The sequence below is a fragment of the Papaver somniferum genome, unplaced genomic scaffold, assembly GCF_003573695.1.
Source record: "Papaver somniferum cultivar HN1 unplaced genomic scaffold, ASM357369v1 unplaced-scaffold_139, whole genome shotgun sequence".
NCBI lineage: Eukaryota > Viridiplantae > Streptophyta > Magnoliopsida > Ranunculales > Papaveraceae > Papaver > Papaver somniferum.
In genome coordinates, this window is record NW_020623156.1 from 2,467,305 (window position 1) to 2,492,754 (window position 25,450).

Genomic DNA, 25,450 nt, shown 5'->3' on the forward strand with positions numbered 1-25,450 from the left:
TTGTATTGATCGTGTATTTTGACTTTTCTTTATTTCTCTTCTTAGATATCCTGCCGTTTGAAATTCTCCATTCTCTTCACGGCTTTTCTTCTCATTAGTCTATTAATCCCAAAATCGTTAGGAAGTGACATCTACCACTCCGACTGTTCATGATTCATGAAGCATTGTTTTCTTTGTTTTTTTCCCTAACCCTACAATCTTTGTAATTAGTAACGATGTGTTTTTTGATAAACATTTTTTTTTCTGGTCAAATTTTTATAAAAACATAAAAATACTAATTTGGCTACTAGTAGAAAATATTTCATAGCGGCCTCATATCACTTGAGCACGGGTGAAATTATAAGCCATAGAAGTGAAACTATGGGTTAGTATTGAATTATCTAGTGATAAGGGTATAATTGGAACCAAGTTTCAAATTAACAACAACTCCAATGTAATTTATCAAACTCCAAGAGAGAAAGTGAGTTATTAATGACTCTTTAACATGTATATATAGCGCTACAAGTTAAGAAGACCCATATATATATAGGTGGTTATTAAATTGGTTTTAAATTAAATTAGGTTAAGAGTAGGCTAGTCATTTACACATTTTAGGGCGCTCCTTAAAACTATAGGTAGATATTTTTATCACATAATGGTCCCCACCAAAAAGGGTGGTGCCCAAAACACGGTACTATATAAGGTTTCAAATAAGAAATTGAATGATTTTTTGGGGACCATGGTTTTTTTGGGGGGACCATGGTTTTATTTTGGTAAAGGCATTAGAAGTAATTCTAGGTCACCCCATATCTAGTTATTTATTTAATACCTAATCTACCCTCTTAATTAATTTTAGGTTATGATTAGTGAATGATTAGTTAAAAAGATTAAATTAAAAGATGGGTTTATTATTAGTTGAGTAGAATTATTGAGAGAGTCTAGTTAGAGAAGATGAAGGAGAAAAACATGGAAAATAATTTTTTTTTCCAATTCACTAAGTTTAAGTATTCAAATGATGAAAACTCATTTGATTCTTCATCTCCATCCTCTCCTAAAATATTTGTTAATCTTCAAAATGATCCGGATTTGAACTGGATTTTGAACAGTTCGGTTACTTTATATGAAAAACAAGTAACCGAACTCATCTGAAGTTGTAGTTCGGTTGCCCCGTGAGATGAACAAGCAACCGAACTCATCTTAAAGTGTAGTTCGGTTACTTGTTCCAAACACGCAGGTTACCGAACTCTTTAATAATTTCTAGGAGTTACAGCGTTATGTTCGGTTGGTTCGCAAACTGCATGCACTTTTGATCTAACCGAACTTTACGTAATATAAGAGTATATAAGTTTACAAAGTTCGGTTCTTTCGCAAACTTGAACCTAACAGCTAACCAACCGAACTCTGAGTTCGGTTTTTGCGATAAAATTGTGAAGTTACCGAACTTAACAAACAAACAAAAATGTGAAGTTCCAGCATCTATTGGCTAAGTTCGGTTACTTTGTAGTTTTAAAATTTTTTGCGAACAAACCGGACTCTATTGGCTAAGTTCGGTTATTTTGGAATTCAACATAGTGCCCACAACAACACAGTTCGGTTAGACTGGATTTGTTTTTTTTCGGTTCTAAGGGTGGAGTTCGGTTACTTTGTAATTTTAAATTTGTTTTCCAAACAACCGAACAGATAGTTCGGTGACTTAGTTTTAAATCCAATATAACCGAACTGTTCTTCGTGTTCTTCATTTTCAAGAAGTTCGGTTAGTAAACTAGGGTTTTTTGAAAAATCGACCTAACCGAACATGGCTCTGTAACTTCTATTAAAACCCTATTTTGATGATTTCTATTCGATTGAAGCAATCAAAATCAAATTAAAGCGAAGGGTTTGTTGGAAAATACCTCCAGAGTGGTCCCATGGCAGAATCAGGTTGCGGCTGGCGTCTTTTATACTCGATAAAATTATTATGTAACTGAACTTAATTGTGATTGCATTGATGTTCTTACATTTCTTAAATAGGCGGTGGTGGGAGGAGGTGGTGGTAATCGGTGGTTGGTGGTGGTGATAATCGGAGGTGGTGGTGGTGGTAATCGGTGGTGGTGGGCGGCGGTGGTGGTGGTGGGAATCGGTGGTTGGTGGTGGTGATAATAGGAGGTGGTGGTGGTGGTAATCGGCGTTGGTGGGTGGTGGTGGTGGGAGGAGGTGGTGGTTATATATATAGGTGGTTATTAGATTGGTTTTAAATTAAATTAGGTTAAGGGTAGGTTAGTCATTTCAACGTTTTAGGACACCCCTTATCACTATAGGGAAGGTGGCCTAATAAAACCATGGTCTCCTCAAAAAAACCATGGTCCCTAAAAAATCGTACTCAAATAAACGCTATCCGCCCACCTCAAATACAGGCCAGGCAAGCCCATGACCGGAAATAGGCGCCTGTGGGCTCCCTCCCTGCCATGCCGTACGAATCAGGTGGTAGCCCATCGGTACTAATTGGGCTTTGCTCTACCTTCATTAGGTTTTAGGTTTGGGAAAATTAGGAGCAGGCCCAAAAAAATAATATTCTCATTGTCAGGCCCACAATTAATTTTTAGTTCCGTGACACCCATAATTATATGAAATTATTAAAAATGTATGCATGACGGATTATGCATCCGCTTGACGGGTTATGCATCAAGGGTATAATTGGAAACACAACTTGGATATAACATATCTAAAAATCCGCGCCTTGGAATTTTACAAATTTTATATCATTAGAAATCTTTTTAAGAGAGCTACGCAACGAGTACAAACAAGAATATCAAATTTTTGGTTTTCACGAAAAAATCGGAGGTGATCATCATTTTAGGCAAAAATTTAGAAAACTTGATACATAACCATTATGCAGCCACCAAAAAAGATGCATAACACATTCCGCAGACGCATAACGAATTATGCAACCATTTTCTCCACTACATAACAAATTATGCATTTGGATAACAAAGTTATGCATCTATAACAACTTATGTAACCATTGTTTTGGTTGATTTTAGTGCGTACATAAAACAATTGATGCATAATGCAGTATGCATCCATATTTATGGATGCATATCAGGTTATACATCTATTTTCTCGATGCATAAAAGATTGTGCAACAATTTTCTCGATGCATAACACATTATGCAGAAAAAGTTGACGCATAATGCGTTATGCAGCCATATTTTTGGATGCATATCAAGTTATGCATCAATTTTTTTATTTCAGTGCTTATAAAAAAGTGGTTGGATAATGCTTTATGCATCCATTTTCATGACTGCATAACATGTTATGCAGATATTATTTTAGGTGCATGACAAGTTATGAAGTCTTTTTTTTTTGTTGGTTACAATACTAACAAAAAAGTTGTTGCATAACATGTTATGCACCCATTTTCTGGTCTGCATAACAAGTTATGCAACAATTTTTGTAGATGCATAACAGGTTATGCAATCATTTTCATAACAACTTCAAAAAACACAACAAAAAAAGCATTATAACTAGCATCATTTTCTTATGCATCATTTTATGGAAGCACTACTGTTTATAAACACTTCAAGCTTATGTATATCTAATGAACTTGAGATCCAAATATTAGACTACGATACATAATGTTTATATTTTCACTCAGATTATCATGGGAGAAGGTAAACGTACTCATGTGAGAACCAACAAGGGAGTGCACAAAGTTTGGAGGAAAAAGGATCTTCTGCTTCTTGACATCGACCTGGAAAATTTACTGCTGTATGATTATTTAATCACTAATGAGACAATCGTACCAAGACAAAAGTGCAAGTTGGATACAAAATATTACTCGTAGGATTTAAAGCTTATGGAGTTGCCTTCTCGCTGCAAAACTAAAACCTGAAGGAAAATTCTTATCTACAATACATATTTAACGAAAATCAGAAAGCAATTTACCCATCCTATTTCGTATTCAAACCACTTCTCGATTCATAACCATCTTCACCACCTCGATCAATACCATTAAGACCTTCATATGCAACCATGAATCACAGAAGCAACTTCATGTTGATTCTTCCATTTCCGACCAGAAAACCCATCTAATTTTTCATTCAAACTAAAATCCGAGATCAACCCGTTATTCCTTTCTATTTTAAAGTATCACAATTCGAACGAAACCCCATCTAATTCATCCCCACAATCCACAAACTCTCAATTTCTTATCCAAATTTAACATCAACCATCTTCCCCCTGTTTAATTTCAATTCAAATCGATTACTGACCACAGATCTTGCAACCCATCTCTATTAACCAACCAACAGCAAACCCTAGTTACTTCTCGATCTGTTTAAGCTAAAGAACGAACTCAGTTTCATTGTCAATCCCTTCCAATCTCGGTATTATCTCAGAATCACTTTCAATTTCTTTTTCATCGATCTGATCTCAATCAGCTGTCTCTCGGCTCAGAACCATTCTCTTTCACTCTCTGTTCTGAAACAATCCGCTTCTCTTGATCTTCATCTCTTGTATTCAGTAGCAGCTGCGCTGCCATTATTTCTTCCTCTCTCAAATTAGTCGTATTTTGTCCCTCTAAAAGAAATCCAATAAACTTATTTTCTGAAATTATAGGTGTGTGAGGAAATTTTTCCTTCAAAACTGGGTGCGCGCGTGAAGATTTCTGTTGGTGGGTTTGACAGTGTACAAAATAAGGAGAATGGGTCTCGCAGTAGTTTTCACTTTATGTTTTCTTCGATCCACTTCGCGTAAGTATGCCGTCATTAAAAAGAATCTTTGTGAAAAGAAAAAAATAGCAAAAAAACTTTAGTATATAGATAGAATTAGGGTAGAACTTAGACAGCAGCAAGATGGATGATCTCCCCAGGGATATCTTAGAAAATATACTTTCTGGATTACCTTTTAAGGAAGCATTACATGCCAAACGAGTTTGCACAACTTGGAGAGCGATCCTCCGCTATAAAACTGCAAAGCCGGGTATCTTTTTCGCTTTCTGTCATGTTGAACATCGCACAACTTGTAGAGAAGAGCTTTTCTATGAAGATGAGCATAATCATTATGATAATACAAAGATCAACCGCTACTACTCTTACGACACACTTACGAAGATAGAACATGGTAAGTTTATTAAAGAATCCTCCCCGAGAAACACCATGGTTGGGTCTTGCAATGGTTTGATTTGTTTTGGCAAAAAAACTGAAGATGCTCTGGGGGAAGTTCCTTTTATAATCTGTAACCCGTTAACTGGAGAATCTGTCTTTCTTCCGGAGTATAATTACTATGAGATGCCTCTGGATATACTAAGACCAAGGCTTCCCTTTGGATGTTTAGCAGGTGGGCTTGGTTATTGTTCTTTGACTGATAAATACAAGGTCATAATGATATACTATCATGCAGAGGAACAAAAGGGACATGTTCTGGTATATACTATTGGTGGTGAGTGGAGATACATCGGATTTATGGAACGTTACAGAGGTTACGCATTTTGTTATTGTTCAGGCATTTATGCAAATGGCGCACTTTACTGGTTGCACACAAGTGATAATATGTTAGAAGATAGTGAGATTGTAGCCTTTGGTATGGAAAGTTAGAAGTTCCATCACATCTCCTTGCCACGTTCTTAATGGCAACTTCAAGATGAAACTTAGCTTATATAAAGACAACTCTCTTTATTGATGTTTAGAAAATCTCTCAAAACTAAACACAAGCTCTAATCTTGCTCATATGATCAACCACAACTTTGGTGATCATATATATATAGAACTATGAATTCCTTTTCCTAGTCCTATTACCTTATTACATGTCTTTCCTTTTCTTAGAACTAGATGACTTCTAATTCCCTTAGGATTACATAAATTTCCTAATCTTGTCCTAACCAGCTTGTTAGTGACTTCTATGTTGAAGTTAATCCAACATTCTCCCCCTTAAGCTTCAATTGTGCTTGTGAAAAATCTTGTACGTATGATGGTGCTCTCGTCTCCCATGGCTCGGTGTAGACAAGCTCTGATACCAATTAATGGCAACTGCAAGATGAAACTTAGCTTATATAAAGACAACTCTCTTTATTGATGTTTAGAAAATCTCTCAAAACTAAACACAAGCTCTAATCTTGCTCATATGATCAACCAAAACTTTGGTGATTATATATATATATAGAACTATGAATTCCTTTTCCTAGTCCTATTACCTTATTACATGTCTTTCCTTTTCTTAGAACTAGATGATTTCTAATTCCCTTAGAATTACATAAATTTCCTAATCTTGTCCTAACCAGCTTGTTAGTGATTTCTATGTTGAAGTTAATCCAACAGTTCTTGCATTTCTCCACTCAAGTTGCTTGGAGGGAATAATAATTTGTACTTGGTTTCCACAAACTATACAGCTTCTCGCACTGACATATGGGTATACAAGAGAAATAATATCAACGGCCGTACTAATAACGCCAAGAAAGAGTGTAACCTGAAACAAAACTACCACTGCAAAAGTTCGTCACACTGGAATAAGGAGTTCAAGATACGCTGGGAAGACTCGTATCAAAACTTTACACCATTCGCAATCACAAGGAACAATCAAGTTCTATTGTGGTACCACCTCCACATACCTTTTGAGACGAGACTGTATTGCTATGACCCTAAAACCTCAACCTTAAACGAACTCTGGGATGATAAGGCCAAGGGTATGAACTGTTGGTACATCGAGGCAATTCCTCACATGCAGAGCGTTGTCTCTTTGAAAGATTTGGGAGAAAAAAATGTTACTTCTTTGAAAGATTGTGAAAAACTATTGTTACAAGTGAAATGGAATGGCAAAAAGGCTATTACGGAATACCATTACGAAGTTAGTTCAAGAGGTGCTAAAAGATGGGGGAGAGACTGGAAAAGGGAGACCATACATCTAAATTAGGAAGAACAAGAGATATTAAAGTCAAGAAGCTAATTAAGAAGATATAAAATCCATATATACTTTGTGTTGATCATGTATCTGTTTTTATGAAGAGGGCAGAACATCTAAAAGGAGAAGCAAATTGCTATGTTATGCTTCATATCCACATCACTGCACTGCCACATCATCAAACGCTGTTATTCAGCGGTCATGCAGCGGGTCACGTAGCACTATTGTATATTGTTCGCGCGTACAAAAAGTTAAAATTTCAACCATCATTTATTCGGCGTTTACGCAAAAAGTTGTATTTAGACTCAACTCGAATGACATTTCCTAGTAAGTCTCTATTTTTTAAAAAACTTTACTTATATAACTTCTACTTCAATGCAAATGAGCATAAACACTGATATCCTCTAAGAGACCATTTGCTTATGCACTGTTTTTGCTGTGCCTCATAGAAATTATGCAGAAGAACTTCATGGTAAATGGTCATCCCTGGAGAATGCTTGTGATACCGAAAAATGATGTCGGATCACTCATGACTCCACATACCTCCATTGTTTCATCTCAATTCATAGTATGTGGTGGAATGGTTCCAAGTTTACACCGTCAATCGGTGTTCCAGATGAGTCACAAGGGAGCCATATATTTTCGAATATCTGACCGTGTTACGAATCAAAGGTCTGGTTCCTACTTCCTAGGCAAGTCTGACTATTTCCAAGTAACTTGAAAGTTCAGCAAGGAAAACTTAAGGAGATGTTGATTGAATTTGAGTTATGATGCCATTCGGTGATGTTAAACATCATATCAGGCGATTATGAAATTTGGTGTTATGCTTAAGCTTAAGGTTAAGGTTATCCACTGATTCTCACCATCAGGATAGATGCACTCGAACATACTTCAATTGTTTCTTTTCAAATCCTTGGTCCTCGGCACAAATAGTAGATAGTATGCACTATTATATAGTCTTGTATGTGGCGGATAATATGACACTTCATTTTTCTGCAGGTAAAACATTGAAGTAAGTTATGGCAACATATTTCGGTATGGTCTCTTGCTCATAAATGTCTGGTACATCCAGATTAGATCATAAGTGAACAAGGAAGCTCACACTAAGAAACATAATTAGCTTCGCAGTTCCATTTAGCCATATTCTTCAGCAATTTAAGAGCGTGGTCTAGTTGACCAAACTCTACAAAGCCCAGTTATATATTTTGTTTTTCTTTAAAGCCCAGTTATATATTTTGTTTTTTTATAAAGCCCAGTTATAATTGGACCACATGTAATGATATTTGGTGGAAGTGGAACCGTGGAACTTCCTTTTAAATCATTTTGTCAAACAGTTTAACGGTAGACTGAATCTTCCCCTGCAAAGATGTATGATCTGAAACATAAGTTTGTAGATGCCTACGTACTTTCATGTCAGTTCTTAGTCTCCGTCACAAATAGCAGTCGAGCTAAACCAAAAATGCACTCGTTGAGAGGAGTCTGACTGAGAAAAAACTCAGTCAACAACAGATCTCTTCTACCCTAACACAATCATCTTAGGCATAAGCGATTCAAGTAAATGTAAAAGGGTATCATCGTTACCTGAAATCAGCCAATTAAAATAAAAATAAAAAATCAGCCTATCCCTTCCATAAAGAAAAAGAAATTAAGAACACTGCATCCTTGACTTTTTGCAGATCAGGGAGAAGATTGGGAGACGCATTCTCCCTATTAGATACACACTGAGAAACGTGTCTATCGAGAAGATCATTGTTCACGCAGGAAGAACCATCAGATTAAATCTCAGATAAATAGTAAAAAACAATTTGTTCAGACATGGCATCTTTGAATTGTGAGGCATAAAAATTAAATTTTCCAACTTGGTAATGAACCAAAAAGAGAAAACGGCTTAAGTAAAACAACTGCAAATTAAATTGGTATACCTGTTTATTTGTCAAACAACCAAGTTCTACCTGGATTGCATAGGCCAAATATGTTATTCGTCGACATTAAGCAATAGGGAGCACGGTTCGATCTCATCTTGCTCTATTTCCTTAAGCAAGTGTATATGAAATTAATCATCAATATGCTCGCATGATCTTTCCATTGACTCGTGCGCATTATCATAATCCACTTGGGATGTCATTGTTCTCTGGAATCATTAAACTTCGGAGCGTCCTCCAGTTTGATTCATGGACATATTCAGAGAAAATCTTATGAGATGATTTCTGATGATATAAGTAAGGTGTACCTTACTCACCTATTTCCTTTCTAGGTGAGCATTGATCGAACCTGGTGGTCTCTCCATTTTCCTTTATGGATCCACGGCCTTAACTACACTTCCACTATGTGTAGTTGCAACACCTTAGTCTATGGTGTATATCCCCTATTGAGGATTTGTAACCTTGCAGGTAGGTTTGCAGCTGGTATGTGTGATCTCATCACTTTAGCGACATCAGTGTAAATTCTGAAAATCGATTATTCTTTGTCACTTCACATTTACATTTGTGGAGTACAAGCTTCAATATGAGACACAATGGGAACACACCACGACAATTCATGTCGTTCCCTTAGTAAATACTTTTTCTTATCTTCCCCTAACGACGGGAAGACTGTCTCATTAAAATGACAATCCGCAAATCTAGCGGTAAGAGATCTCCTGCCAAAAGGTTTAAAATGCAGATAATTGTTGGAAATTCTTGTCCAACATAATCACTTAATCAATTGGATGACCCATCATAGTACGATGTGGAGTCGTAAGGGCACATATATAGTGCAACCAAAAATGCGTAAGAACACAAAATGTCAGGCTTATATCCAGTTACCAACTGGAACGCAAAGAATGGTTGACCAATTGTGGGTCTAAAACGAATAAGTGAAGATGCGTGTAATATTTCATATTCCTCTAGCAGTTAAAGGTAGGTTTGTACGCATAACCATTCCTTAGGAACGATATGTAACCTTTGATGATAGCCTTTGCGAGACCATAGGGTATAGGATACTCTACATTGATCCTATTAAACATGCAATAACCATCAAGTCCTTTTGATGTATACTCTCTAGCATTTATAAGGGGTGGTGAGTCCTTACATGTATAATGTGTGCTAGTAGTTTTTCAAACACAACATTACTTGGGAACTATAACTAGTCCAAAATGTCAAAAAAATCCACGAGAACCATAAGTCACTTTAGTGGTCCGCATTCGGCATGGATATTTTTCTAAACATCACCTTGTTTTCTTTGTAATATGGATTATTTACTATTTGCATCTTAGGATGGTCTCGATCCTGTTTTACTGAAGGCTTTGTAAAATTAGTGACATGCTTTCTTATTTAAAAGCATAATGGGAAGGGGGGTTATGCATATAGTACTTAAAAAAACACTTATTGATCATATCCCGTCACTTCGCATTCTGTCAATATTTTTCCCGTTGTCTCGTTCACTCAAATAAAGTGATGTTTGTATGAGTCCTTTCAAAACGATCATCATGTCACAACCAAAGTTACTTTATGGTTATGTCAAAGTCTATATGATTCAATTCCCAATATTTCATCGTCGAAGTCAATATGGATTCAATAATCCAAATACTATAGTGGATTTACATTTCACTAGATTGACTCATTAGTTTCTCTAAGATATATTTCCTTCCAAATATATTAGAGACTATAAAAGATGCAATCAATTACATTCTCATCATTGTGAGTTTCTATATGATATCCACTTGCATGGGTCTCTTTGGAATTTAACAAGGTGATTAGCTCTCGGTACATATAGAGCTTTTGTGACTTTTAGTCTTTGTACCAATTAGGCAACAAAGATTGAGCATCTATTCGCTCGGCTATTACCTGTAATGATCCAATCAGCGCATGGTATTATATAAGGAAACATTTCAACAAGTAGTTATATATTTCCTTAAGAGCTTCATGTAATAAGTGGTGTGGCCTTATTACGTAACAAAGGAAAATCTATGTCATTTACTTTAGAGTGTTACCGTTCATGAAGATGATATACTTTTCATCATAATGTACGAATGATCATTATAACTCAAGTACTTTTGAGTATATCTCAAGTTCTTTAGAGTATTTCAATCTCATGAAAATGATATACTTTTCATTCCATAAGTGCAGACAATGAATTTAATTCTTCGCAAAAAAAATTTCTTTATTTTAGCTAATGAAATATATGTCAAACTATCATGTAGACAACATTTTAGGATCAAAATGTAAAATCTAACCATACAAATTCGATTGAATAAAGGTAAGAAAAAAATGGGTAAGTGTATTAACCATACAACGCTTGTATCATTCTTAGTAAAATGCTTATACCAAGATTCGCAACTCACATTGGTATGAGTCAGAATTACATCTTTGTCCCATTATAGGTAGATACATTTACTTTCTATCATTACTACGGGAGCCAGAATTACATCTCTGACTCATGGAAACATTTGCGGGTTTCTTTCCACAAAACGTGTGGTGTGCTTTTAATTACAACATATCATTGTCAAAGTTATTGACTCGTTATAGTCTAACAAGTTGATTACATCCCACTTAACATTCAAGTTTGGGGGAAAATGAATGTTTCGACAAACTTCCTTCAAAGCAATACATCGTCTGAAGTTAATATATCGCCTTGGAAATGCTGAAGATATGACTTCCTCTTTGAAAGGTGTATCTTTATAAGTTGAAGATTTTTATGAAGCACTTGTGTACACAAACTTCCACATCATAGACTCTTTAGTGGTGCTCAAGTACTTCTGAGTTCAAAAGGTCAAATTAGAGTCGAATTGGTTTCTGAAAAAAGAATTACAGATTCATGTAAGGAAATCTCCCAGCAATCTAACACCGGACCTGTTAGGATATCTCTGCATTAATGGAGCGCTAATGTCTCCTTGTAGTTGAAATCCGGGCACCTTATCAAGGTGACCTTTTTTTTTATACCTTTGTTGTGATGTGTTTGGTGATGCATTTGGAGCAGTACACTTAATCATTTCGATGACCCATCAAGTCTGTCTTTAATGTCTCTTGTGCACGTATATCACACGGACACCTCGGTGGTCTTCTCTTTATGGTCTCTCGGACTTCTTGTATACGTGCTACATTCTAATAAAATTGGTATACACTATACAGTAGTAAACAACCTAGTCTATCAAGATTGGGAGGCGGTGACTGACATATTATGATCACGAAGAGCAGGATCCACTTCTCTAATTACTTTACAAGAGTCCAGCCCGTAATAACAAACCCAGGTACGATCATATGCTCTAGGCATTCACAGAAGTCCTTGTTTTCATCTACTTGTCGACTCTGAATCACCTCAATAATTCTTCGTTGGTAATTCTGCCTGCGAGATTCAGATTCACTCAACTTAACAACTCCTCCACTTTTTTCTTCTCCATTTCTTTTAAATATCGTGCTCTTGAAGATTCTCTTAGAGCCGCAATTTCACTTTTCCTCGAAGCTAATTTGGATCTTTGAACAATCTCATCTTTCAGTTCCTTTGTTTGATTTTGAACTCGTGTTTCCTTCTCTTCATCTTTCCTTGTGTTCTCTTTCTATACCTATTACCTACATAGGTAACACAAATAGTTTCCAGTTATTCTTGTGATTAATTTCCAAATGATTGGTTGTGGTTGTGGTGCCACCTAGTTGGTATGGCAGCGCAACCACAATAGTGACACTTATGGGGGGTTAAAGTCTTGTTTCTCGAGTGTTATGTTTTTGTTGCGCCTCGCTATTTCTTCGGGGTTGTCCGGTTTTGTTTTGTGATGGTCAAGCATTGTGATCCTTTTTTTATTTATGATTCTTGCTAGAGCTAAAATGTGCAGAAAGAAACCTAAAAATCAATTGATTCCATATATGTATTGAAATGAGGATAGGTTGAGTATATACAAAAGGAAAGAAAAACAATCCAAGCACTTGCACATTTTTTAGTAAAGAAGATGAGGATACAAATAACCATAAAAACTGGACGACCAAGTACAGGTGACTGCAGCTTGCTTTTACAATCCATAGATAGTGAAAAGCCAAAACAATTACAAGTGAGGGCAACTTGCTTTCATGGATTATCGACGAATGAGCACGAACAAGCTGGAGGTTAACCCAACGGATTTAATCCAGTTCCCCGTTAATTACCTCACGGTTCAGGCTGCCTTTATAGGTTTGATATACTCAAGCAATCTTATTATGACCGCTATAAGAGAAAGAATGAGAAATAAAGATCCAGCGGCCAGAGAAATACCAGACCATGGATTATCAAAATATTTGCTACTCAATGTCGCTTTGCAGAAATTCCAACGGTCACAGTAATATATGTTCACTCTCTTATGTATATCAGCATAATAGTCGTCTTTCAAATATATGTCACAACAAAGCTTATTGAAGATGTTGCAGACATCGTCGTCGGTACCCAAAGTATGTGTAATGATTCCCTGATTACGAAGTAAAGTGACATCTGCAGCAGAACTTACCAGGTTATCCATGAATATGGCATATGAGGTCATGTAATATGGAGATCCATTTTGATCAAAGTACTGCTCAGAAGCAATGAGATTTCTAAAAAAACGTCCAGTATTTATGCCGACTACAAGACGAGGGATTGATATCACTCCGTCGACAAATTTAACATCTAGGAAACTACCATCATTGGGGCCTATTTCGAAAATAACTCCTGCTCGTGCCAACTCCGTCGCACTTGGAATTATACTTCCTGACAATTTATGACAACTACTGCGTGTAGGGCTCAGAAATATGATGATGTACTTGAAAACTTGCAGTAACGCATTTTTAAGCATTGTGGTCAGCTCTGTGAACATTGAGAAGGGTGAAGAATGGATTTGAACAACATGCATTTCGTTATTGGGATGAGGATCAGGGTGCATTGATTTAGCTACTAGTTCGAGTAAATTCTTATTACCTTCACCAAGACTTCCTTGTTGTAACTTAGTTACGGTATTGATTTTTCTCGGCAACTAAATATTGTCTTTGAACAAGTTCAGTGCAGTCCCTTGAAAGGTCACTCCCTTCGATTTCTTCTTTTCTGCAGTTAAGTTGAATAAGCGTTCGAGAACAAACATAGGAATTTGATTTTCCATGAGCAAGAGATCCCAGAGAAGCGTATTCTTGGCCCATATATTATGAAATAAAAATTTGTCGTCTATCAGCTTCGTTCCTGTTAATGCTTGGAAGATTCCGATGATGAACAAACCGTCGACCACCATCATTTCTATAAATTCCTTGCTTTCGAGGTTGATTGGTTCCGAGTAGCTCTGGCGAATTTTTTCTTCCATCTTCCCAATAGATTCAACGCAATTCTTGAATACCCTTTGTATTGAATCAAAATTATGCTCTTCTCTTGTTCGATTTAGAACGTTACTCATATAGTGCAGCTTGCATTCTTCCATTTCTTTAAGTGATTCTTTTCCCCTGTGAAAGGGACCAATAGATACCAGTAATGGAGCATATGAACTAGGATCCGTCATCTTGTGAAGCTTTTCGTGCACTCTGCGTATACAAATTAGCTCCTGATACGGACGCCACACATGCTCACTACTTCTGTCAAACTTGGCTATCATTTCTTCAATTGGAATTGATAGCTGCTCATTCTTCACTTTAGGCAATAAAGGATGATTTAAAATTTCGATATCACCCGCAGTTGCCATTACAGGACGAATTATGAAAATAAGATGTACGTCCCCTTGAAATTAGAAACTGAGAGAATTCTTCTCGATATCCTTGATTACGGGTTGTAGGGAAGCTGAGAATGTACTGTAATGTATACCATTTCGACAAAAACTATTAATTTCTAGTTAAATAATAGCCACTAGCTAGGCAACATGGAAAGCACAGCTTACACCATGATCGAAGAAAATACACGAAATAATAAGAATTCAAATAGAAGTTTAGATTAGTCTGATAAGGACGTGCTTAATTGATTACTATCTTGGCGGACGTGTTTGATTAATTTCATGTGCTAATACGTGATTTCACGGATGTATATAGCTGTTAACTCTTTGTTTAATACTTCCTATCTGTATCATGTTAGTAGGTTATGGCATATGTTCACTTATTGTCTTGGTCAGACTCATTTCTTATTTTCTTTTTTCGACGACAAGGAAGGTGCTGACACCCTTGTGGTTGCTTATAGTTAATTAATACCTAGTGGTCTATATACGATTGTTTTCTAATGTTAAGCTGGTTGTTCACAAAAATTAAAAAAATTAAAACGAGGGCTATTTTGCGTTTCCTCCCCTGCCAAGATCGCTAATTAGCATTTCCTCCCCAAAAAATTGAAATTAGTGTTTCCTCCCATTGTCAGTTTTTCCCTCCACTGCTCGGTTAGCTGAGTCGGCGCCTGTGCACGCGTCGCATAGATTGTACACGTGTCGAAGAAAATTACTGAAAAACCCTCATTTGTTTCGGTAAATCTGAATTGATTTACAATCTTCTTCCCTGAAACTGAGACTCAGATATTCATCTGCATCTTCAATGGCAACACAACATCACCAGCACCTCCTTTTAATTCAGAACACCCATTCATCGTAGCAACACAATCTCATCTCCACAAGCCTCATCTATTTCTCTGCTTCAAACAGATTCAACAAACCCTAACTATCCATCTGTAGTTGACCACCACCAACAATCAAACCCAGACACACTCTCTAAATTCATCTAATACAGCTCAAAATCAATAGATCCATCTTTTACCACCCTATATCATCATTTCATCGATTCACAAAATTCAATTTCTCGATTTTCAATTCAACGCAAACCCTAGACAAAACCATGAAACCCAGATACTCAAAGTAATTCCAGCACCAAATCCTTATTATTCTGCAACTTCATGTAACAATCCAATTAAAAGAAAATACTGGTTAATTTTGATTCCAGTATATGAAAAGCGATCGAACAAGGGTTTTAATTAATTCGTTCAATAATTTAAATAGGTTAATTTGCTGCCATTAATGGTGATTAGAAATCAAGTATAGATTGAGGGAAATTTTTTCAGATTGATGTTGCTGCCGTAATTGAAGATGTTTGGTGAAGATTAAGAGGGGGTTGATCCGAACCCGAACCCGAATCCGAATCGGAAGATGGGTTTATAGAAAATAAGGAATTGGAAATGAGCTGAAGATGAGTTTTTGGTTGAAACTGAACACAGCAGCTTGAGATTGAGAAATTAGGGTTCTATAACGGGATTAAGAAATAGAATGGTATCTCAATCATTCTACTTTACCATATCCAGCGGAGATAATAATTCGATGCGTGTGCCCCACCAAATCACTTAGAGAAACAAAAAATGCAAAAACAAAAATTGAAAGTGAAAAGACGACTTCGAGATAAGGTGACACTACCATGTTATTTCTAACATCCGAGCTCTTTGCTTTTATGACTAGACTCTATCTTCGGGTTCCTCAACTCCTACAACCAAGATGCTTCCATCCCCCTAGATATGTTAGTGCTATCCTTTATTAGCACAAGTTTCTAGGCTCTGGAGTTTGTTTATTGCAATTAACAAAAAATTTCTCCCACACCCAAAACTTATATCTATTATTGTCCTCAATTTTCTAAAGATGAAATTAAAAGCATGAACAAGGAGAAACTGTTACCACTTTGAAGGAAATTAAAAGCATGAACAAGAATGAACAGTCTTTCTCCTAGGTACTAAACCCCTATATATATTTCTTAAGTGTAAAAAACAACTCTATGAAGAGAATAATCAGGAATACATTATACATCATTACCACAATACCCAGGAAAATTAAGGCAAGGGTGAACAACAACATTCCTGTGGCTCCGAGTCACTGCTAAAACCTATGAACAAAACTGGAACCCGAGACGTCGCTGTCAATGCCCTCGACCCAGTTGATCGAGAGGTACATGTTCATGATTGAAAATATATGGTTTACCAACACGGAAGTAGGTATACCACCAATAATGCAAATTACTCCTAATATTATAAACTACATCATCAAGAAGTTGTGATTTCACAAAAATTCTCAATTTAACAATCTATTAGAGCATTGCTTGGTCGAAATCGCATGCTTTTCTATCTCAAGCATGTTTGTCAATGTTAGTGATCAAAACTATAAGTCTTGATTTCTAGTCTACTATAGCTAAGTCTCGGACTAGGATAGAAAGTGTAGTTGAGCTGAAGAACTCCATGGCAATCATCATACAAGACGAAGAACTACTCAAGGAACTGGTGGAACATCATCGACTACAAGGTATGTGGAGACTTGAACTTATCTATCACTCAAATGTCTATCTACTCTATCTCCTATCTTGAGACAAAAGTCGTTTTGCTATATAGACTTTGATTCACATTTGGTATTTCGAGCCGAGTTTATCTCGCCTATGTATTTCTCGAAATATGTGTTGGTAAGCTTTCGCTTTGTCCAAGTTCATCTTTACCTAGTGACGAAAGTCATGTTATGTTTCAGTCACTTTGAAATTTGCTTTAACGAAAAATAGTTTGTGAATAACAACTATATAATAACGTCCTCTAAGAATGTTTCAATGATTGAAATGAGAGTTTATATTATATAACCATTGTTGGATATAAGCATTGTGTGGCAACACATATATGTATAAGTCATTTTTCCTTGAACCAAAGTATGCGTACTTTGTTGATCAGGAAAACCGGAACAAGAGCTGTGAACTCAGTCCGCGAACTGGCGGAAGTAATTCTCATCCCGAGAATATCTACTGGAGTTTGAGAACTCCTTCAGGGAACTTAAGTCCGTGAACTAAATCTGCGAACTTAAGTTGGTTATATCTAAAGACGATTTTTGTGAACTTATATTTATATTATCTAAGGAATTCAAAATGCAAACCGTGGCTATAAAGTTCATGAATCGATTCGAGTGAATCAAATCGTTTTTGCTTCGACTGTGTCTTGTGTAGTTACATGAGATTTATACAATTGAACAACTCTCTAACTAGTTCATTTGAGTCATTTGAACTAGTTATGGTGAAGAAGAATATGGGTGATATGAAAGTGCTCATATGGCTAACCATTTGGTTAACTACTGTTGAACCAACAAATGTACATGTTTGGGTTGTGTGTAACAAGCTAAATTTTTGATCCAACGGTTGAAAGATATTAGCTTGAATCTAATCAGGTTGTCATCTAACGATGAATATTGAATGCTTTGTTACCAAGTTAACATTGATTGCAAATCCTGATTTGAAAGACTATATATGGGAGAACTCTAGCAACTGGGAAACCTAATTATCCCCACACCTCATGTGTGATACTAGTTGTATTATCTAGAGTCGATTCTCCTTTAACCTTAGGTTTCTTCTTCTAAACCAGGTTAACGACTTAAAGACTTCATTGGGATTGTGAATCCAGACCGATACTACTTTCTCGTAGTTGTGTGATCTGATCTTGCATATTCTATCGTGTTGAGTACAATCGTAACGATTGGCTTGAGATTAATATCTCCGATAGGCAAGATATAAAAGTAGTCACAAACATCTTCGTCTCATCGTTTGTGATTCCATAATATCTTCTTTCGCCGCGTCGATTAAGATTATTGTGAATTGATTGATAATAATAGGATGTTCTTCGGGAATATAAGTCCGGTTTATCAATTGGTTCATGTTCACCTTGATTTATCAAAAGATGAAATAAAACTCGTAGGTATTTCTGTGGGAGACAGATTTATCTATTACCGTAGACTTTTCTGTGTGATAAAAATTTGTTTATTAAAGTCTTCGACTTTGGGTCGTAGCAACTCTTAGTTGTGGGTGAGATAATCTAAGAGAATCAAGTCCGTAGTATCCTGCTGGGATCAGAGACGTAAGGAGCGCAACCAGTGGTGAATCGAGAACAAAATTTTACTGGGGGCACATTTTATTCTCGAAGAACATAACTAAAATCGTAGCGAAAAAATCCCACACATCAGCAAAGAAGTACACTAAATACCATAAAGTTCATTCAAACCGAAACATAAGTACGTTACTGAATATAAAGCTTGTAAAGAAAAGAAGGTTTGATCTAGCTAAATCACCAATTAAAACTCAATAGAAACACGCAACTTCTATGTCTGCCCGCGACGACTGCACATATTCTGAAACCTTTTCATGACAATATCATCTCCGATCAGATCGAATAAGTGTCTCTCAATGTAGCAAATCAAAATGTCATTCATTCATTCGTCCCCCAATCGATTAAGCAAGCGATTCTTTACAATTTTCATAGTAGAAAATACCCTTTCTACGGTGGCAGTAGCAACTGGTAGAAGTAATGCTAATGTGAGAAGTAAGTAAACCAAAGGGTACACTTCATCCTTTTTAGTCTCTACCATTTTGATTGCGAGATCAGTAACCTTACATCCGCAATGTAATTTAGTAGTTGATATTCTAGTAACACAAGTTGAGTAGGATAAAAATCTCTTGGGTAAAACCGAGCAAAATGAATCAGTTTATCTTTGTCAAATCCAGAGAATGAGTCTCTTGGACTTAATCATGCCACAGAAAGAAGTAATTCAGTGTTCGTCTCGGTGAAGCGATTGTTTAGTTCTTGAAATTGCATATCTATGACTGTGTATAAATACTCAACTTGATAATGATACAAAAGTGTTATAACAGATGAGAATATATTAATCAGGCTTACTATCATATTGTGATGCGAACCCTAACGCGTGTCACCAGCTCGTTTAAGAGTACTTTCTTGATTAAGGCCTCGCCCAGTTAATATCTCACTACTACATAGTGCCTCAAAGACCGCCTCAGCTTGCTTCTCACGAAGCATATCTTGACGTTTGGCTGATCCAGCTACCACATTCACCAAGTAACTCATTACGACATAAAGTTCTTCTACATATGTATGTTTTTTTTCCACAGCCACAACAGCTAGCTGCAGTTGATGAGCAAAGCAGTGGACAAAATACGCGCAGTTATTATCTTTCAAAATCAGTGCCTTTAGACCATTATACTCACCTCGTATATTGCTTGCCTCGTCATAAACTTTCCCTCGTAATCTGGAAATGCTCAATCCATGTCGAGAAAAGAAATCATCCACTGTTGCTTTAAGTGAATTGGCAGTTGTACTAGTGACGTGTTCGATTCCTACGAAACGCTCAATTACATGACCTTTGTGCACATATCTCAAAACAATAACCAGCTGTTCTTTTGATGATATATCTTTAGATTCATCTAAGAGGAGAGTAAATAATCCAACCCCGAGTTCTTTAATAATTTCAGTTAAAATTTTTCAGAAGAGAAGCACTTGGTTATATCTTTTTGAATATCTGATGCTATTAACTTTTGGTTCCCTGGAGCATTCTCTAGTACAACGACTTTAATTTCTTCATTATTATCTGCCAACCATTTTAAGAGCTCTATAAAGTTTCCTATATTGAGATAAGCTTCGGTTTCATCATGTCCACGAAATGCAAGCCCCTGCCGTAAAAGAAATCGAACACAGTTAATCGATGCCCTCAACCTTTTCCTATTATCCCTTTTCTCTTCCTCCGACTGTTTTTCAATAATTGCATCAATGTGTTGTTTCCTATTCATTAACGCCTCACAATTTTTCAAAGCCTTATTATGTGCACTTTTTGGCCCCTCAATATGTAGCTGTAGCCTTTCTTTCTTCCTCCAACCTCTAAATCCTATTCCCAAAAGGAATCACCACTACCAGCTCTAAACAAATAGCAACAAAGACAAAACATCGCATCTGTCGAAATGCTATATTCCAACCAACTTGGGTGCTCGTTGAACAAAGAGCCACAAAACTTTCTTGGCTTGCCACCAGATATTCTTGTTGGATAGGTGTGCTTCTTTGGCTGACAAGGACGTCTTTGTAAGTAAGCTCTTCGAACTCGGTCTCTGATATTGGGATCATAATCAAATATTGGAGTTCGCAGTCCTGGATCTGAAGATAGACTTGCCAGTAAGTTTTCATTCACATCGTTTTCAGCTACGCAGGACGGTGCTACATTCTGGGCACTTGAACTCTGATCATGAATTACATGATTTCGCGTTGTAGAACGCAGGTTTGAGACAGAAGGTGTTGTTGTAGCATTGTTGTCTCTATTTTTCTCTGTAAGTACCTAAGCATTTTTGTATGAAAACCACAAACAAAATTTCATTAGCCTGACTACAATATTAGAGACCAATGAGTTACAAAGAATACAATTGGTCTCTATGATTATTAAGCTTCACCAGTCACTACAAACAGGAAACACAAAGCACTACAGTACTATGATTATTAAAGAAGAAGAAAAAAAAGATTGAATCAAATGTTATTGTAAACACTATGGAATTACAGAACTATGAAAAATAAGCAACTAAATGTGTTAATCCAAAACTAAACCCATATATCATAACACCTATGCCTACAAACATCCAAAGTATTTGCGATTTTCTGTTGTAGTTTAGAAATGACTATAACACCGAACTTAGATTCTTACAGGAACTGTCAATCAACTTGAGCTTAAACTCTTCCAACACACATCCATAAATCTATTCACACAATGGAATAAATTAAACACTATTCACACAAGTTTTAATAAAAAGAGCAACAATAGATAAAACAAATTGGATACACATTTCTTCCCTAATTAACAGATCTTGAGGAGTTGAGGTATTTGATACTAAAATTGAAAATTTGAAATCAAAACCCATTATATCTAATTCCAAAGCCAGCATCCACAATATCTCAAAAATTGATGATAATTATAGAAATCAGGACAAAGTTTCACTCACTAACGTAATGATTATAAGCCATGAAACACAATTTTAAGTAGTAATCACTAATCAACTTAATTTTCTTACCACAGCAAAACAAAGCAATGACACCCACCGGCTGTTTGTAAAATTGCAGTATCACTTTTCCCTTAAAATTGATCAATTTCGTCAAACCTAAAAAAAAAAATCGAAAACCCACCATCATAATAAACCCAAATTTCATCATTAAGAAAATATACATAAATAAAGTGATTCAAGAAGAAAAATATCAAAATTAGAGTATCTAGGAGGTAGGAGTAAAAACCCTTACTTGGAAATTGAATTGATGCAGACGGAGACTGATTAATGTTTAGTTATTCATATAAACCATATACGAACCACAAATATAAGGAAATCATCGTGATTTCAGCAGATTTTCTCCCAATTTTCCTTCATTCTAGGGAAGCTTTAGTTCGTGGAAGTGAGTTATGCACAGGAATAGGGCTGAAATTAGTTTCAGAAGCATATCTATTCCAAGTTTTGGCGTTAATAGAGAGGGGGCACGAAGCTAAATCTGGTGAATATTACACGGGATATTTTTTTTTATAAAATTTAGGGGGGGCCAGTGACCCCACTGGCCCCAGTGTAGATTCGCCACTGAGCGCAACTGTACCTTGGATCAGTGTGAGATTGATTGAGGTTCAACTACAGTCCAAACCGAAGTTAGTTGGTAGTAGGATAGTGTCTGTAGCGGCTTAATACAGTGTGTGTTCAATCCGGACTAGGTCCCGGGGTTTTTCTGCATTTGCGGTTTCCTCGTTAACAAAATTCTGGTGTCTGTGTTATTTCTATTCCGCATTATATTTTGTTAAATAATTGAAATATCACAGGTTGTGCGTTAGAATCAATCAATTGGAAATCCAACCTTTGGTTGTTGATTACAATTGATTGATACATGAACATTGGTCTTTGGTACCATTCAAGTGATTTCTCTTGTATTCAATTAGACTCGCAGATTACTATTTGCTTGAGTAAGAATTGAATCGAGAAAGAGAGATATAACCCTTTGATATACTTTATTAAGATTGAGTCTAGTTGATTCTCTTGAAAGTATATTAGAGTTAGTCCATACATATTGCTAATCGAAATATTGGGTGTGGTTGTTGTACCCACGCTTTTGCACAATCACCATTATCATTTCGCATAAGTATTCCGTGAATTCGCATAATACAATATTCAAACCCTATCAAGGTTTAACGCGATTTTACGTAACCAGGACAAATTCAAGTTTATCATACAAAAGTTTCAAACAAAACCAACGATTCAAACAATAGTTACTGGATTTACAATGTAAATGGAATCCTAAAAACTGGGAAGATTACTAAAATATTCACATTAAATTCGTTATAATTTAGAATTAATCAAACCCAAAGCACAATAAAAGATATCATACATATCTACATTTTCTTTTTAAGATTACAAATTATTCTAACATCAGTTAGGATACGAAAATCAATCAAAAACATGTTAAAAGGAAACTGTCCAGAGATTTTAGAAATATCCCTCAAACTAAAATAAATATTCGACGGTGAATTTACGGTTGGTTATCCTCAAATCTTAATCAGGGATTCCTGAACATGTTACCTATGAATATTAGAAGGACGGTTATCAAGTATACTATTATAGGGGTTGTTGAATCCATTAAAGGGATTTTACCTATGATTCTAATGTCTAGTTAGTTGGTTGGGAGTGTCCTAAAGATATAGTAAAAATATAAGTTACTCTTTTATCAATTAAACCTAAATAGTCTTTAAAAAAAACAATACACTAATTCTAATCATCACCACAACAACAACTTAAAATCAATCATCATCAACAAACATTCCATCAATTAAACCGTTAAAATCAATCATTATCAACAACCCTTCTACAAAAATCAAAACAAAAATAATAACCTAATTCTCAAATTCTAATCAACAACCCAAAATCAACTGATCTCAAAACAAGAAAAACAATAGGTTAGGTTCGTCAAAATTTTTGTTGAAAATTAGGATTGAGTTATGGTTGGTTGTTCTTCATTAACAAACCATAACTATGATTTCTGAGAGTGTTACGTTTTTTCATGGACTCGAAAACAACCGTATTTTTCAAAACATGTCTAGTTATACTGTTGGTTTTTTAACGGTAAAAAATGTACTGTTTGTTCTGAATATAATATAAGGAACCGTAAATTATATAACTTACTAAGAATATTTATGGTTGATTTGGATATAAATTATATCAACCATAAAAAATTACGGTTGGTAACTTTTTTCTTGTATCTGTAACATAATTACGGCTGGTTTGTAAACCACTGAGACCAACCGTACATTAAGTTCGTAAGTTTATATTTCTAGCTGTAGAAATCAAATACCAGATACATAAAAATTTACGGTTGAAATAGTAACACCAAAACCAGTCGTAGGCTTAGTTTGGTAATGCCGCGGCTTTTGTAAAAGCGCTTTTCTGCTATGCTGTGTAAAAAAATCAGTTAAGTTAGTAAACTAGATAATAAAAGCTAAAGCTGATTAAAAAAATGACCAAATTGTGTTTGGTAAAATAGAGGTTTACTTATTGTAGGTGTAGCAAATGAAAAAAACAGACATAATATTTTAATATAGTTTTATTCTATTTTATAGGATTTAAACATATTAGATATGTATATATATTTTAAGTAAGTATTTTTTATTATTGATATAATTCGGGATAAAAAAATTATATGAAAATCAAATATTTATCTAATATTGGTTTTATTTATTTTTAATTAAAGATTTTATAAATAATGAATAAGTTATACAAAACTTTTGGTTGGTAGCCTAGCAACAAGCTGGGCTCCAACTCCCCTTTGAATAGCGATGCCTAATCTATGAAAAATGAAACTACCAAAGCCACTACTAGCATCATTGCTAGCAAGGAAATTCTTCAGACGATTGAAGAAACTCAAAGTATCTTCGCCCAGTTCCCCTAAGGTAGAGAAAGCAAGGACGCCAAGCCCAAAGCCATGTGAAACACACTTGTCCAAATATTTACTACGTTTTCGTGAAACTGCACTGAAGATAGCCTTTCTTGGGACAAAGGAGCGAACACCATCACTAGTGAATGGCGAGACACCTATGATATACATACAAACATCTTATCCATTATCCCAATTAAGAACAAGGATATCGTCCGGTTTCAAATCTCTATCATCATCTGTTAGGAAACCAAGAGAAACTTCCTTGCGAGCAGGAACATTAGATTTGTAACAAATGTCAGCAATAACATCACGAACAAGATCATGTCAGAACTTATATCCAACATCTTTAGCACAATGAAGTGCGTGATCCCCAAATACATCCATAGATTTGTTACAACTTGCGCATAAACTATTCTCAGCAAACAAAGGGATACCAAGGCGATAACAGAGGAAAACTCTGAATTGTCGTAGACCAAGGCACTGATTAACCCACTAATAGGTACGGCTAGTAAGTAATCTTGAGCATGCTTGACACGGTTGCACTTCCATAAAGTGGAATCTCTTACAGACATTGTAAATTGGTTTGGGATTTGTTTCTAAAGGACATACCTGGATAAAAGTCTGAAGAGCCAACTGATAGGCAAAGCCTTTGTCTGTAGAGAATAAATTACCAAGGATCACCTTTTGCACGGAAGCAGTCTGGCTCTGAGAAGCAAGATAACAATAGGCACGGGTGTCAGCCATGGTACTTTTTAATTGTAATGCTATATAAAATATAATTTGAAAGTGAATATAATATTATTTGAAGAATGTGACATAGATTTAAAATAAAAATAACAACCTTTAAAGAATATTATGGAGAATAAGAAATTTATTATCGAAGATTTAAGGGAAATTTTGGTCATTTATATAATATAATAGGGATATAAAAGAAAAATCATGCAAT

The 25,450-nt window shown here is 35.7% G+C and overlaps 2 protein-coding genes and 1 pseudogene across 2 annotated transcripts; 1 reads left to right on the top strand and 2 right to left on the bottom strand.

The window, feature by feature from the left end:
- Nucleotides 1-4,811: 4,811 nt before the first annotated feature.
- Nucleotides 4,812-5,552, top strand: LOC113335281 (F-box protein At3g07870-like). Its single transcript, XM_026581386.1, has one exon. It carries the CDS (start codon nucleotides 4,812-4,814, stop codon nucleotides 5,550-5,552), a length of 741 nt encoding a protein of 246 aa, XP_026437171.1.
- A 7,175-nt stretch (nucleotides 5,553-12,727) lies between these two features.
- Nucleotides 12,728-14,569, bottom strand: LOC113335164 (annotated as a pseudogene).
- Nucleotides 14,570-19,473: 4,904 nt separating this feature from the next.
- On the bottom strand, nucleotides 19,474-25,248 carry LOC113335282. The gene is made up of 4 exons (XM_026581387.1): nucleotides 25,114-25,248; nucleotides 20,545-20,893; nucleotides 20,068-20,452; nucleotides 19,474-19,819 (listed from the first exon to the last, which is right to left on the bottom strand). The coding sequence occupies exons 1-4, from the start codon at nucleotides 25,246-25,248 to the stop codon at nucleotides 19,474-19,476; spliced, it is 1,215 nt and encodes a 404-aa protein (XP_026437172.1).
- Nucleotides 25,249-25,450: the final 202 nt, after the last annotated feature.